The sequence below is a fragment of the Beta vulgaris genome, chromosome 7, assembly GCF_026745355.1.
Source record: "Beta vulgaris subsp. vulgaris cultivar EL10 chromosome 7, EL10.2, whole genome shotgun sequence".
Taxonomy (NCBI): domain Eukaryota; kingdom Viridiplantae; phylum Streptophyta; class Magnoliopsida; order Caryophyllales; family Amaranthaceae; genus Beta; species Beta vulgaris.
In genome coordinates this window covers 56,902,784-56,918,622 of record NC_079208.1, presented here as the reverse complement: position 1 = coordinate 56,918,622, position 15,839 = coordinate 56,902,784, and the positions used below count along the sequence as shown (strand labels likewise).

At 35.5% G+C, this 15,839-nt stretch overlaps 2 protein-coding genes across 5 annotated transcripts; one reads left to right on the top strand and one right to left on the bottom strand.

The window, feature by feature from the left end:
• Positions 1–498: 498 nt before the first annotated feature.
• Positions 499–7,409, bottom strand: LOC104899997 (RNA polymerase sigma factor sigB). 2 transcript variants are annotated; one of them, XM_010687306.4, is made up of 9 exons: positions 7,191–7,409; positions 6,856–6,986; positions 5,773–5,826; positions 4,689–4,874; positions 3,092–3,661; positions 2,005–2,235; positions 1,767–1,907; positions 1,315–1,515; positions 499–1,108 (listed from the first exon to the last, which is right to left on the bottom strand). In XM_010687306.4, exons 2-9 carry the CDS (start codon positions 6,946–6,948, stop codon positions 827–829), a joined length of 1,758 nt encoding a protein of 585 aa, XP_010685608.2. In that variant the 5' UTR covers positions 6,949–6,986; positions 7,191–7,409; the 3' UTR covers positions 499–826. The 2 variants fall into 2 exon arrangements, with proteins under 2 accessions (XP_010685608.2, XP_010685609.2); XM_010687307.4 differs by having other exon boundaries at positions 5,773–5,823.
• A 1,452-nt stretch (positions 7,410–8,861) lies between these two features.
• On the top strand, positions 8,862–14,877 carry LOC104899994 (superoxide dismutase [Fe] 3, chloroplastic). 3 transcript variants are annotated; one of them, XM_010687304.4, is made up of 9 exons: positions 8,862–9,006; positions 9,224–9,354; positions 10,459–10,536; positions 11,150–11,341; positions 13,108–13,279; positions 13,429–13,502; positions 13,579–13,605; positions 13,835–13,858; positions 13,942–14,877. In XM_010687304.4, exons 2-9 carry the CDS (start codon positions 9,262–9,264, stop codon positions 14,065–14,067), a joined length of 786 nt encoding a protein of 261 aa, XP_010685606.2. In that variant the 5' UTR covers positions 8,862–9,006; positions 9,224–9,261; the 3' UTR covers positions 14,068–14,877. The 3 variants fall into 3 exon arrangements, with proteins under 3 accessions (XP_010685606.2, XP_010685604.2, XP_010685605.2); XM_010687302.4 differs by having other exon boundaries at positions 10,456–10,536; XM_010687303.3 differs by having other exon boundaries at positions 8,995–9,121; positions 10,456–10,536.
• Positions 14,878–15,839: the final 962 nt, after the last annotated feature.

Here is a 15,839-nt window from a genome sequence, read left to right as displayed (position 1 = left end):
TTTTTCATTTTTAGAAATACTAATTGTTTGGCTCTTAGCCCACCATGGTCCTTCAATTTAGGCCTTTCATATTTTCATTTTATTTCCCTATTTTAGTGCAAACACATAATTGAAATAAATAAAATGAACATAAAAACTTGTGTAAAGCCTCATCTTCTCAAAGTATCATAACTTTGGCCGATATTGATATGATATAAATTAATCTTCTTCCGTTTTTAAAAAATAAAAATACTTACTCAAGAAAAAGAAAGTTCTTAGTTTTGATGAAATATCAAAAAAAATTTTAACAAGTAGAAGGAAATAGTTTTTTTAGTCATTATATGTGAACAAGAAAAAAAAAGTAAATTTTCCAATAATAAAAAAAAGAAAAGAACCAGTAAATCAGGGGGGGGGGGTTGGAGTCATATCTATTTGTGTAATTGACATAAACATAAATGGTGTCAAATTTCATAACTTAAAATACACAATTTATTTTTCTTCTTTTATTAGACCACTTCATATGTTAATGTACACATTTGATATACTTCAACAATAAATCATTATTTTATGCAATTGCTTGCTACATGTATCATTCCTCTATTTTTGTCTCTATCTTCATAATCAAATATGCTACACTTGAACAATTGGGGGTGGAAAATGACCTCTATACCAAAAATAAATGAACTTTGTACTTCCCTAAAATGCCACATACATCAGCACCCCCACTTCCCCCCAAAGTAGAAAAAGAAAATGAGGATTCTCTAAATCAAATAAGCAAGTAATCCCATAAGAAGATTACTTCAAGCATAAATGAGAAAATAAATACATGAAGCTTGTAGCTTGGATCTTATGTGAACAAATATTGTTGCAAATTTTTGTTTCTCTTCTTATTTTGCAGCTTCTTAAAAGCAGATGACTCAATTTGTCTAATCCTTTCCCTACTGACACCCATCAACTCACCAATCTCTTGTAGCGTCTTCATTCTTCCGTCTTCCAGTCCAAATCTCCATCTTATTACCTGCTTCTCTCTCGGACTCAACGTGTCGAGAACCTTCTCGAGATCTTGCCTCATGAACTGCTTAGTCAACAAATCCTCAGCAGATTCTGCTTCAGGGTCTGCAATTACTTCCTGAGGGAAAAACCACAAGTCAAAAATCAAAATTAGGATCTTCTCCAATTCTTCCATCCACTACCTATCTCTAGATTGTGAAATTTAAATTGGGGGGGGGGGGGGCGGAGTTGATATAGAAAATGAAAGAAGTAATGACTTGAAAGGAGAAGAATTGAAGTACGCAGGTTAATATTTAAGATGAAGGATCGAGAAAGGATGCATACCGAAGGTTTGAGATTCATATTGAGTCCGACCTTCTGGTCTAATGACCGTGGAGCCTTAGGAGTCATTAGCACCGCTGTTAGCCTCTTCATTGACAGCCCTGTAGCCTCAGCTACTTCCTCATTATCGGGTTGTCTTCCATTTTCACTATACAGCTGTTTTCTAGCCTCTTTTACTCTATAAGTTGCCTCAACCATGTGGAACTGCATTAACAATCAAAGCATGGGAAAACTTAATTTTAGCAATTAAGACAAAACATGCATGATAATTCTTGTAGATACAGTGTGCGTTCTTTTCACCTTAAACAAATAAGTTTCAGGAAAAGAGTCTAGATAAGTCCAACAATTTTATAGAAATAAGGTCAGGTAAGTTCACTTCAAATAAGGTTAGCAATATTGAGGTGAATAGAATGCACCTATAGACAGAGTCTTGTTAGCTTATAAAGAAAACTTACTGGGAGGCGGATTGTCCTGGACTGATCAGAAAGAGATTTCCGAACTGCCTGTTTTATCCACCAATGAGCATATGTTGAGAACTTGAAACCTTTGGAAGCATCAAATTTTTCTGCACCTCTAACAAGGCCTCTACATCCTTCCTGCAAATTCATATATCTACAATCAGTGGTGACATGCAAATTGCAATAACAAGTCGGGAACATTCAGTAAATTATAGGTGGACAAGAGGGCAGAAACCTGAACAAGATCTTGAAGATTCATTCCTGATCCCTGATAATTTTTGGCAATTGATATCACAAGCCTTACGTTGCTTTTGATCATTTTATCCTTGCACATAATACCGTGGTTTAGACGCTTTCTTAAAGTCCTCTGATCAATACCTGCTGCAGCAGCCCATTGTACAAAGGATGGCTCATCCCCAAATCTTTCCTTCAGCTCCTTATGGAGTCTTTCTAGTTTGAGCAAGTCCTGAAATAGTTGATCACTTCGAATATCAGTTTATGTAGCTTAACACAATTAACAAAAACAAAATAATGTCTAGTGCTCTTAAAAGCTGTAAAATTAGCTCTGATAAATACATATTAAGCTCGAATTTATACTTTGATTTGGTCATGGATGAAGGAGAAAATAAAATTGGAGTTCTGACATGTTATTTGCTAAAACCAATAATCCTGTTAAGTATATAGATTTAACATTTGCATATATATATACTTCATGAATTGATCATGACAAGGTGAATATTAAGCTTGAGGGTTAGTTTAGTTGTCAAATTCTTGTGAGAGCCCCCTGGATCAAAATATGCATTGTGTGGCTCTCCATACTACACAGCTATGATAAAAATAGAAAAAAACAATCATGACAGCTTTCTTTCATACTTTTGTGGTATCCGAATATCCTAAAGCGTGAATGTCAAACATCACAAATTGATTCACTATAAAGATGTTAGTTTGTGACTTGTGAGATAAAAAAAAACTTCGAACAAGTAGCAACTTGATCTACCATGAGTTGTATTGTCTTAATAATCAGTCCCCAAAGAGCTGCTTCTCTGCTTTATTTTCAGTTATGGAATATCTCATATACATGTAATAATTGGTTATGACTACACAGTACTTTGCATGAGCAAACACATTGGGTTCAGAAATAAAATGAGCCAAAGGTGGCTAACTTGGCTTCCCTGGATCTCTGTACCTCACCAGCGGCATAAATGGAGTTGGCACTGTTGTTTCATAGATCCATCTTAATTGTGCAGACAACTCCCTTTCCATTTCCTTACTAACAGGAATCACATACAGCATTCAGAGTACAATACAACTTCTATACATACCTGAATCCCTGCTGACAACTCCAGTTCTTCTGCAGAAGTAAGAAGCCTAGAAGAGGTGGTGGTTCCTCTCAAGTAACGTAATGGATCGGAATAATCCACTTCTTGCACAGATGTTCGCTTTTTACGGCTATTAGACCCTAACTTAAGAGTAACAACATTAGATGCAGCCTTGTCTGCAGCCCTTGCTCTCCTGGCCTTTCTTTCTCCTTGACGTGTCGACCTAACAGTAATGCTTTCAGCAAGTTCTGCTTCTAGAAGTTGAAGCTCCTCCTTTGTTGGCTCCATGTCATCAGGACGACTTTCTCTAAGAGAAGTGCCAGCAATCTCAGAGTTTCTCACACTCCCAAGTTGTTCACTTTCTAAGCGTTGAGCACCATCAGGAAAAAGTGATTGACCTTCAGGTTTAGACTCCGGCTTTATAGGCTGACTACTGACAGCCATTAGTGCGGCATCTTTCGCAAGTTTGAGTGCCGCTCTTGCCAAGGCAAGTGCTTCAGCAGCTGCGGCAGCAATAACAGCTTCTTCATTTTCAATAAGTAATTCAGCTGCCAATGCAGTATCGAATTTAGTCTGTGGATGAATCAACAAAAATAATACACTGGTTAGGAACAGCCTCTAAATAATTGCTACGGAAAAGCAGCCTTTAGAAAGCCATGGAAAAAGATAGATCATGTTCTAAACAATATTCACGAGGGGGCGAGAGGTGTTGAATCACATTTTCCTTCAAAATGTCATAATTCTTCAAATTTCAATGGGCCTTTTGTCAAAGAGTCTGACATACAAGCTCAGTGATATATCTTCCTATAACCAATTGGCAAATGGCAATAGGTGAATAGCCTAATACTATATATTGTCATTTCTTCTATATGAAAAATTAGTCCCAATCATCGTGAAGAGTTTTTCTGATAACAAAATATTCTCCTTACTTGGAAGGAATAAAATTCCTTTGCAGCAAAGGTATATGAATCCCACCTTCCCTTTTCCATTAGCCAACTATACCACTCTAAATTGGAAATTCCCTTCATCCAAACAAACACTCTATGACGATAAGTGTGTTTGGATAGGGAATTTGGACGGAAAGGGAGATCTAATTTGTAATTTCCCTTGTTTGGAAGCAACAAGAGAGTAGGGAGAGGACCAAAATCCTGCTGGCACAAGACCTGTAGGGAGGACCAAAATTCTGTATATGTAATATTTCACCCATAGGTCCAGGGACAAGAACGAAGTTATTTGACCATAAATATTTACATGTAGACACTAGACCTCATAATAGGAGGACCAAAATTCTGTATATGTAATATTTCACCATAGGTTCAGGGACAAGAACGAAGTTATTTGACCATAAATATTTGTATGTAGAGTGTAGACACTAGACCTCACTAATAGGCAAGACATGCTTCTGGACCTCAATCCTCATCATCCCAAAAGAAATAATATAGTTCAGGACTTCAGGCAGACTTAATCAGAGACATAGGCGCCAGGCGCGCCACGTTATGTAGGCTCAGCTACTTGGAACCTAGATTTAAGATTTCATAGAAAGTTGACTTCTGTAAAAAATTATCAAGGACTTTTTACAATATCAAGATCCGAAACACACCTGTGCAGCATCATTTAATTCAGGTAAGGGGTTTCCATAATTGTATGTTACTTTCACAAGTTCATCCATAGTGTAGCCATATAGTACGTCACTCCTACTTAAATGTGTATTCAAAGCTTCCAATCTGTGGTAATCTCCGCGATGTGACTCCAGAGTTTTCTGGCTCGTAGATGGTCCTAATGCATCCTGCAATTTATGGACAAGAAGAACATGAGAGGAAGACATTAAACAGATAGGAACACATAGTTTCAGACCTATGTTACTCAGACTCAGAAACTCGTACTGGACACGGGTAGATGACTAAGTATTCAACTTGGCTGTTTTATGAAAATTCCCATTATTTTAGCTGAAAATGTATGAAAGTGTTCACAATCCATAACCATGTCTGAGTGTAGAACATCTGGCAGGAGTACTTGAGATAAAATGAATAGCTCCAGGCTAATATTCATGTTTCTCCTTCAACGTGAAGTACATCACATACATAAAAATTAAAACAGAATGTGAACAAATTGAGGGGAGAGGAAAAGACATTGAACCTTATAAACTGAAGACTCATCTGGGGGAGATGATAAGGAATCGATTCTGGCAAGGAACGTGAAGTACATAACAGGGAACAGACGAAAACAATTTTCAAGCAAAAAAAAATAGACACGGAGAATGTTTTTTTTTTTTTTTTGAGAATTCAGTCATATATCCAAACCTTAATGTAGTATTTCTTTTTCCTTAATATAGTGCCAACTTTAAAAGAAAAGTCGTTATATATGAACTATATATTCCTATTTGTCCTTCGACAAATTCGTGGGTGGGAATTCGTTCTACATCTTACACATAGAATTCACTGACATGTTGGTAGCTCCCGATGCTAAAAATTTCTCATCAGAATTAGCTTACAAAGGGGTAAGGGGAAAATCCTTGAACAAATACATAAACATTTCAATTTAAAATTGCTAAAGCAAACCTGGCAATAAAGTATACTTTCCCCTTGACAGGGAGTTAGATCCATGTTTTCCTTGTTCACTAATAATGGAGGCAAACTGGATAAAAAGTTCAAAAGTAGGAAGTAGATTTAGCGAGGACAACTTACAAAATTATAAGGAGGCTTTTTCAGCCCAAAGTATGCACGATGTCTTCTTTTCTGCTGCAGTTAATTACAACAATTAGAAACACAGGCATACATTTCATATAGCTTCATAGATAATATAACTAATATCTCTCTTAAGATAAAATATGAAGCATGTATTTTCAAATTCGACAGTAAAAGAGCAGAAGGAAACATGTCCACAAATACGTGCATAAGCTAAACTCAATTTTCTCCTTCACACAATGACCAGTAGCCAACTTTTCAAAAAATAATTATACTTCTGAAAAAATTATCACATCCATCTGATAGCCTCTTATTAGATATGAAAGGGCATGTACTGAATCCCAAGTTTTGCAAAGTAACCCCTCTTTCCAGGTACATCCAGAAGAATTCACATTCCGAATATACTAAACTTAAGATCCTAATATACACTAAATTGCAAGTTTGCAACACAAAAATTTTATAGTAGTGAAGGAAAGTGAAACCAGCCTACCGACGAAGGTAGCTAACATTATAGGGCACATAATTCCTCAATGACCACTCACACTACTAGAAGAAGAACCAAGAGTTCCTAATGATAAATATACCTGGACACTGCTCACAAGTATCAAAATAAATTTTCGCATAAATTTGTTCCCTAAACTAAATTCTTCAATAGCATACAGCCGTATACTAAACCATGTCACTCTACCTCCAATCTTCAATGACATAGGTACTTCCAAGGTAAAACAAAGAGTTCGAGCAAAGGCTATATGCCTATATCACTCTAATTCTCTCTAAAAACCATGTATGCTAAACCATGTCACTCTACCTCCAATCTTCAATGACATAGGTACTTCCAAGGTAAAACAAAGACTCCGAGCAAAGGCTATATGCCTATATCACTCTAATTCTCTCTAAAAACCATGTCAAACCCATTTACATACAGGATATATCTTACCACACAGTACAATAAACAAGTAACAACAAATCAAATTCCAACAATGCTAATTTTCCCATATTAGCTTGAAAGCAAAATTTTAAAAACTCAATAATTAAGAAGAAAATACAACAAAAACTCAATAAGTAAAAAGAAAAATATAATACCTGATAACACAATGTTAAATTATGAATTCTGAGATACAAATCATTGGCTTGAAGAGGTGAGCTAGTAAATATAATGGCAGTAAAGCTTCCCATTTCTGTTTTCCCAACTTCTGGCAGCTAAAAATGCATCCCTACTCAAAAAAATTAAACACCCAATAAAATTAAAAAATCACAAATTTACCAAAGAACATCAAATAAAGAGACAAAAGAAAAGACACCCAGGATTGTGCAGAAGATGAAAAGTACTAAATTGATATTAAAACAGTAAAATTCAATCAAAAAAGCAACTACATTTTCTGGGTTATGAAACAATGAGAAGAAAAAAACGAACTTACCAGTGAAAGGAGGATTTTTGGGGTTTAGGGCTTCAAATTTAAGAGGAAAATGCAGCAATAAACATGTCATTCTTCCTTTACTCTTTAATGGCGGAAGGTTTACATAGAAACTGAGAAGTTAAGTGGGGAGGAGAGATAAAGAGAAGCCATTAACGGATAAGAAAAATCGGAGAGCAAACAAAAACCCACCTCTTTCTCGGCTGCCTTTTTTTTCCCCTGGTTGGTCTCAAATAAACTCCCGCCACAGGGGTAAAAAAAAAGTCGGTAAATTTTTTTTACATTGACTTCATGACCTTATTAGTCACGCGATGCCTGCAAAAGCATATAGAGTGATTGTTTGATATACAAAAAATTATATATATAGTAGAAATTCTCATAATTTTTTGAATTGGGTAGTTGTTTGGTTGACCGGAAGTAAGGAAAATGGAGGTAATGAAAATTACTGGAAAATTGAAATTTCTATGAAGCGTGGGATTTTATTCACCTAGCCCCCTTGGTCATTCGAAATTCCTACATCAATTCATGAAAAGTACAAGTTTTTTGATGTTAACCAAACACATTAGTCAAATTTCTAGGAATTACATTCACGACCTGTTAATATAATTTTGTGTAAATTTATAAAGAAGTTCTCATGTCAATAACCATGGTACTGAAACTTCATCACAAAATATAGATTTCCCATATAAATTTCAACTACCATTCAATACCACCTTCTCAAGTGGTGATAGATAGTAATGAAATTTTAGGAAGAAAATGGATGTTTGGGGGATCAAGTAGCAACGGTAATGACGTGGGATTTTCTTTACAAATTTACACTATAATGCATTACCATTACCACTACCACTATATATAACATCTAATCAAACGGGCCGTAAGGGAAATAACTTGCTATGAAATGGAGAATTGAATTCCCATGTATACCAAACAACTACAAAGTTTACATAAAATACAGTTTTTAACACATCACAATAATTATGAAGGTCAATCGGAAGAATTGGTAGGTAGTTTATTTAGAGTGTTATGTTTTGTTTTTAAAGATAATACCGTATAAGTTGGGTGAAATAATTAATCACGGCGAAAGAATTGTGCCATCAAATAAGGAATTTTTTAAAAAGAAAATTGATAATGTTAATTTTAAAAGTTAATATTTTCATGTAAAATAGTTAGCTTATTTGTTTTTTTATTATTCTTTATTAAAATTGAGATATTATTAATTTACAGAGGTTTGGTGTCCACTTCATGTTCCTTTGTAGAATATAGATCATGGTGTGTTCTAAAGATTGGAAATTTAACTTTTTAACCAGAAATAGTGTTTTTGATACCTTTTAACAAAACTTAAATTTAAGTTGTTATATCCTTATAAAAATATTTAATAAGGTATATCCCCACAAAATACTCTGTTACTTTCAGGGGCGGATCTAGGGGTTGGCCAACCCGGGCCTCGGCCCACCTCATGATCCAAAATATCTATAACCTATTTGGGATAGTAATGCAAATAGGTATGATGGAGGCATGGAGCAGGTGGTTGGAGCGCGAGTATAATATGCATCAAGTCACCAGTTCGATTCTAAGGACGGTTACTTGGAAAAAGACTAAAAATTACCATAATCCATAGGTCGAAATAAATGAAGTTGGGCCAACACAAAATATCAGAATAGGCCTGCTCATTTGCCCATCTCTTACTTAACACAAAAGACTAAAGAGAATGAATAAACAGTTACATAGGCGCCAAATCCCAAAAAAGGAAAAAAAAAGAAAAAGTAATCCTCTGAAAATTGAAGCCCTAAAACCCCAGAAATCTTCATCTAATTAACTGGTAAGAAGCTCATCTTTTTCATGGTTTATTAACCCAGAATAATGCAGTTACTTGTTAAATTGAATTTTACTGTTATTATGTCAATTTAAGAACCTTCACCTTCTACAAATTTTGGGTATTTTTTCTCTGAATTTTATGTTATTTGGGTGTATATTTTTTTTAAAGTTGTACTAGTTGGTATTGTTTTGATTTTTTGGTGCTCTAATTTGTTGAGTAGGTATGCATTTTTAGTTGCCAAGAGTTGGAAATTGAGACATGGGAAGTTTTAGTGCCATAATTTCTGTTAGCTCATCTCTTCATGCAAATGAATTGTTTCCCAAGATTAAAAATTTAACCTTTTATAATCAGGTATAGTTCTATCTTTCTTTTTGATTTGTTATTTCTTGCTGTGTATTTTGCTTAATTATTCAATTTTGAGAAATTTGTTATTTTTTTTTTCAATTTATCTTGGTATTTTAGCATTGTTGAAATTTGTTTTTTGTTACTTGTTTATTGTACTCTGTAGTAATATACCTGTATTGAAATGAGCTTGACATGTTTCTTAAGAGAGTTGAATTGATGTTGCCTTTCACCTTTGTTTTGATGTTGCAATTTAGTGTAAATATGATATTGCGTTTAGCCTATTAAGTATCGGGATTCGGGGAAACTTATAAGTATGGGATGCTTTGCAAAACTCGAAATTAAGTACAAGGGGTGGTTCAATTAGAATAGAGACCTGTACGGCGAAGTTGCAATTGGGTGCTACTTGCGTTTCAGAATACATGCACCATTTTCCTCTTTTAACTGTTTCACAATACATGCACCATTTTCTCTTTTGGATTGTTTCACCATACATCCTCTCCTTTAAAACATGATCACATGGGTTTGAAATGCAATTATAACCTTCTCTCTCCTCAGTCCTCACCATTGGTTTGTGTGCAATATATAAATGGTGCATGTATTGTGAAACGCAGGTAGTAGTTCAAAAGTAAAAATAAATAAATTAAAAGAAATAATTGGTACATATGAATTATATAGGATAAACTAATAAAGTAGATTTGAGAACATCTCGTATATGAGAAGGTGAGAAGAGTGGAATTGTAATCCATTTTAGTGAAAATATAATCTTTTATCCTAAAAATGTAATCATCTTGGAACATTGGTCCCTCAAGGAATATTGATTATAATTTAGCCAAAATGGATTACATATTAGTTAAAAAGGATTACACAAAGTTTTCTCATAAAAATATTATTCTCATGGGAACCCAACAATAGATGAAAATTTGGCTGTTGACTATCATATGGAGATTTTTTTTTTGCTTTCAGCTTATACCCATATTTGAATTATATGTTCTAATGCGTTCTTATACTGTTGTATTTGAGAATTCACATATTTTATCTTTCTAGAGATATTACATTAGCCCACTGTAGTCTCTATGCTCATGTTTTAATTGTTGTAACTGCCTCCAGCAGAAAAGAAGAAATCAAGGACTGAAAAGAAGGCCTGGAGTTGTTGCATACTATGGGCTGAAAGAGCCTCCCTATAACCTTGTAAGTTATCTTCGTCAGATTTACTTCCTTTGTTTGAAGTCCGCATCCAGTTTGTCTTCATATCAATCAGCTAGCAATGCATGGATTTAACTCCCAGTCAATCCAAAGTAAACTTTATTGCTAAATTTGTGACTTTATACTAGAATGTTCACGGATCTGTACTAAAAATTGTCCCTAACCCTTTCTATACTAGTTCTGATGGGTGGCTTTTGAGTTACTTATATGTCAATGAATGTATGTACGAGATGTAAAACGAATCCCCACTCACAAACCTCTTAAGGGATAAGTGTTCTTGCTATAAGGATGTTAATTGTAAAATTGGCATTATAACTAAGGAAACAAAATAAGTCTGAGATGAATCACTAAATAGTCACAAAAGAAGAACATTTTTCTTCTTCCTTCTGCAGATGTTTCTTTTTTATGCTTGGAATTCCCTTTCATCTACTCGTCATCTCCCACTCTTAGTTGAGTAATCTGTTCAAAAGGTCGAAAGTTTTTTTTCCTTTCTTATTCTCCCCCTCCAACTATCTTTTATCTATCATATCTGAAGTCATTATGTGTTTAAATCTATATAATTCCTTTCTCTTATGTCCTTTTTGTCCATAAATTGCAGGATGCTCTAGAACCATATATGAGCCAAAAAACACTGGAGTCGCATTGGGGAGAGTATCATAGAGGTTACTTGGAAAATTTGAATAGACATTTGAGTAGGAGTGACATACTATATGGCTATACTATGGATGACCTTGTGAAAGTAACATACAATTATGGAAACCCCTTACCTGAATTCAATGATGCTGCACAGGTGTGTTTTGGATATTCATATACCAAAAGTGTTTTGTAAATTAGTACAGCCATTGCTTCTCTTTGAAATCTTATATCTAGTTTCCATGTAGCTGAGCCCATATAACGTGGTGCACCTGGTGCTTATGTTTGATAGATTTTGAAATCTTATATCTAGTTTCCATGTAGCTGAGCCTATATAACGTGGTGCACCTGGTGCTTATGTTTGATAGTTTTTGAAATCTGCCTTGAGTCGATGATTTCATTTAGGATGAAGAGGTTTGAGGACCAGAAGCATGTCTCGCCTATTAGTAGGCTAGTGGTTTACATGTGAATGTTTTTGCGTAAAGTATTCATTATTTTCCCTGGACCTATGGGTGTAATATTAGATATACATCATAATGGTCCTCCTGGACGTCTTGTGCCAGCAGCATGTATCCGTACTTCGACTTGTTCACTTGCTTCCCTATGGTTGTACTTTCCCTGTCCTGAGTTCTTCTATACCCTTTTCACTTTAAAATTATGTAGTTCTGCTCAAATTTGGTATCAGGAGGCCTTAATAGAACAAGAGGGTTGGTATAGTATCTGTTATATTGTATCACCTCTTTCCCTTGATCAGTATTACATAGAATGGCACTGAGATGTAGAGAGAAAGAAGTGGGTGGGTAGGTGGGTGTGGAGGAATTATAGAGGAAAAATTTACTAAAACTGGTAACAGTTAATAAGGGGCAACCTAAAGTAGTATATGTAGCACTTATTGAGATACAGAGAGGATATAGCTCTACCCCTCAAATAAGAGAGGATATAGCTCTAATGTTTGCAAGATCTGCTGAGGGATGCCTGAAAAATTGATGTACCAAAGTTGTTTGTTTGTTCTTTAAAGTAAATATACAGCTGGCAGTACCTTAGGGCTTCTGGGGTGCGGGTGCAGGGGTGCGAAGAGTTGATGCTATAGCCAGTATTGTGGAAGGTTACTTGGCCAACCACTGATCCAACCACATGCTGGTGGGTAGGACATTTACGAAGGATATGACCCCTAATGTTGCTAGTAAGACTCTCTGTAATGATCCTAGGAACCAGTAAATGGTGTAGCTTGCAACTTTTAGAATTAGGATGAACACTTTAGAATTCCAATCTTCTTGCTTTTCCGTCATAATTCGTGAAGTCTGCCTCAGGGTGCATGTTCTGATTTTGGAATGTTCCGAATTTGCAGTAAACTTTACTTCGCATTAGCTTCCTGGTAAGACTCAATAATGCTAGAGCTATGAAATGTAAATGCACTCCAGCAGCTTTCTTCTGTTGGGATGTGGCCCCTTTATGTCTTCCATACTTTACTTTTTAGCTCTAACACAAACGCTGAACGCTCTTCAATTTTTTTTAATAAAAAGCAAAATTCTCAATAAGACTTCTATTGGCAGTATCTGCAATGATCTTTCTATCAGGAACCACGATAAGCAACACCACATTAAAATTGGGAAATTGTCTTTTCTACGGGCCAAAACAACTGAAACATACATTAGATCATAAATTTGTTTAGGAAAATAAGCCCTTCCCACCTCGAAAAAAACATTTGCTTCAGTTGGTTTCTCAGGCAATTTACTGGTTTAAGTGTTTAACATTACCAGTTTTGATAGTTATACCAGGCGTAGCTTATCCTTGCAGGGTTTTTTTTTCATTTGTATTTTATCGATTTATCATACAGCTTTTTATATAGGGGTTAACTATTAACTTAAAGCTAAGTCAGAGATTTTGAGCCGTGGAAGTCATCATATGAATGTAATATTGTAGGTTTGGAATCACGATTTCTTTTGGGAATCCATGCAACCTGGAGGTGGGGAGTCTCCAACTCTTGGTCTTCTTCAGCAGATTGAAAAGGATTTTGGTTCTTTTACAGACTTCAAAGAGAAGTTCATAGAGGCAGCCATGACACACTTTGGTTCTGGCTGGGTTTGGCTGGTTTGTAAGTCTTCTGATGCTCAATTATTTCATTTCTTTTGGGTTTAGTTATATCCCCCTTTGCAAATTTTCACTTGAGACCTAAAATTATTGAATTTCACATGCCTTAATCATTAGTTGCGCTGATATGTTTACTCGTCTTTGCTTTTGTAGTGAAGAGGAAGGAGAAGCAGCTTGCAGTGGTGAAGACCTCGAATGCAGTAACTCCTATCGTTTGGGATGATATCGTAAGACATTCACTCAAACATGTTTCTTGTAATTTTCGATCCAATTTAACTTGCGTACATTTTTTTCCTTCTGCAGCCCATCATATGCCTGGATTTGTGGGAGGTACTTTCAGTTTTCTCTTGATCTCCTTTCATTTTCTTTTGCCGCATTTACTATTATAGGATGTATGGAAAAAGTTGTCCACTTGTCAGTTGTCACCTTAGTAAAAATAAAGCAAATAAGGGGTAAATTTACAAAATCGTGTCATACTTAACTGTGAGAATTTGGAACAATGTGACAATTAATTCCGAACATAAAGTCTTTAACTGGATCCATTTCTTTCATCTTGCAGCATGCCTACTACTTGGATTATAAGGTAAGAGACCCTACTTTGTTATCGCTTAATGATGTTCATCTTACATCTTGTGATGACACTAATATATAGTTCCCTGCAAACAGAATGATAGAGCGAAGTATGTTAATGTTTTCATGAACCACCTTGTATCATGGCATTCGGCAACAGCACGCCTTGCTCGAGCACAGGCTTTTGTGAATCTTGGAGAACCTAAAATTCCAGTCGCTTGAAATGTTATTTGCTTCACAAAACGCCTCCCCCCCCCCCCCTCCCCTCTCTGCTTATAATATGCTTGCATGTATGTGTTTGCATCCCATTAGCATTACCTTAGCAGTTAGCACTCAGGCAAACCAAAGGTCCACAGTCCACTTATAGATGTTGCAAGAATATTAGAATTAGCAATTCTTGTGTGAGTTCAATGTATCATGTATGATACCAGATAGACTAAAAGAGTAAGTATATTGTAGAGAAACATCTTAGTGTCAAATAGAGGTTCTACCTGTATTTGGGATAGTGCGACTTAATCCCTTAATCGGACCTTTACCCTCACAGTTTCTTAGTCCAATATAGTGCATGTAGTATTCTAGTTCATGTACGTTGATGATAAGGCGACATCCACTGCGAAAAGCTTTCATGTGGCAAAATTCGAACCCCTTATCTCTACTTCGGCGTTGGCAACTCAACCACCTAGACGAAGTTTAAATGTTTAATGGAGGTTCTACTTGAAGAATTGAAGGATCATTATTTTTTGGATAATATATTATTTGCTTACTATTTTATTGATCTCTTTCCTCAATCATTTGATCAATCTTAGAGATTGGGTGTAGATACCTATTCATTTAAAGGGGTGGTAGGACTTGAATAATGGGAGATGAGGAAACTGGTTAAAGATAAAATTCCCAGGGAATGGGCGTGTGAGTGTGGCCCATATTGAATGTGATGTCTCTTTTGTGTACCATTTGAATGGACAAGACAAACTTATATATATCGTTGAAATTCATATTAGCTGATTAATATATTTAAATTTATCTGATTATTAATCTTTCGCATTTTAAGTTTAATCATTACTATAGCACAGTACCTCTTTTAAACATCGTCCCAAACTTACTTAAAATCGCCCTAAATTTATTTTTATAGACTATTTTACCCTTCCTCTTTTTCACACCACCCACCATCACTTGCCACCCCTGCAACCACCCGCCATCACCTACCACCACCACCCACCTGGAAGCCGGCGAAATTTTTTTAGGAAGATGGGCAAACATTTTGCTTGGAAGTTTGCTCCATGGAGCGAATGTCCATGCCAAATGTTCTTCCCATGGAGCAAACTTCTAGAACAAACGTTCGTCGTCATCATCCTAAAAAAAATTCAACTTTTTCCAGGTGGTTGGTGGGTGGTGGTGGCAGGAGGTGGATGGTGGTGGAGTGAGGTGGGGGGTGGTTTAGGGAAAAAGAAGGAAAAGGTTAGAGATGTAATTTCAATTTTTTTAGGCGATTTTAAGTAATTTTTGGGGTGATGATTAGAGTTCAGATAATGAAATAACAAGTTTTAAAATTAACGCACGTATTGCGTGGGCTAGTTTTTCATATCTTAAGATCACATAAAAGATTAGCATTTGTGTAGGACATCATTTCAATTTGCAAAATCACTTCAACTGATTTTTTTGAGTTACGTGGCCTAATATAGTGAAGCATATCGAGACACAACACAAAGCAAATCTCAAATAGACAAATATTGTCCACTATGATTATCATATAAGGCGATCATGACCTCAAATGTTTGTTTTGGTACACGTGGCCAATTTTAGACAAAATTTGTATAACCATCCAATATACAAATGGGGCCATTCATTTCCACATGTAGAATACTGTGTCAATTAACAAATGATATAATCAAAATATCAAAACAAATTTGCTATGGTTCACAACTTGACATAGAAATTAATTGAATGTAGAACTTTTTAAGAAGTACTGTAAGATGCAACGAGGTAAATTCTTACAT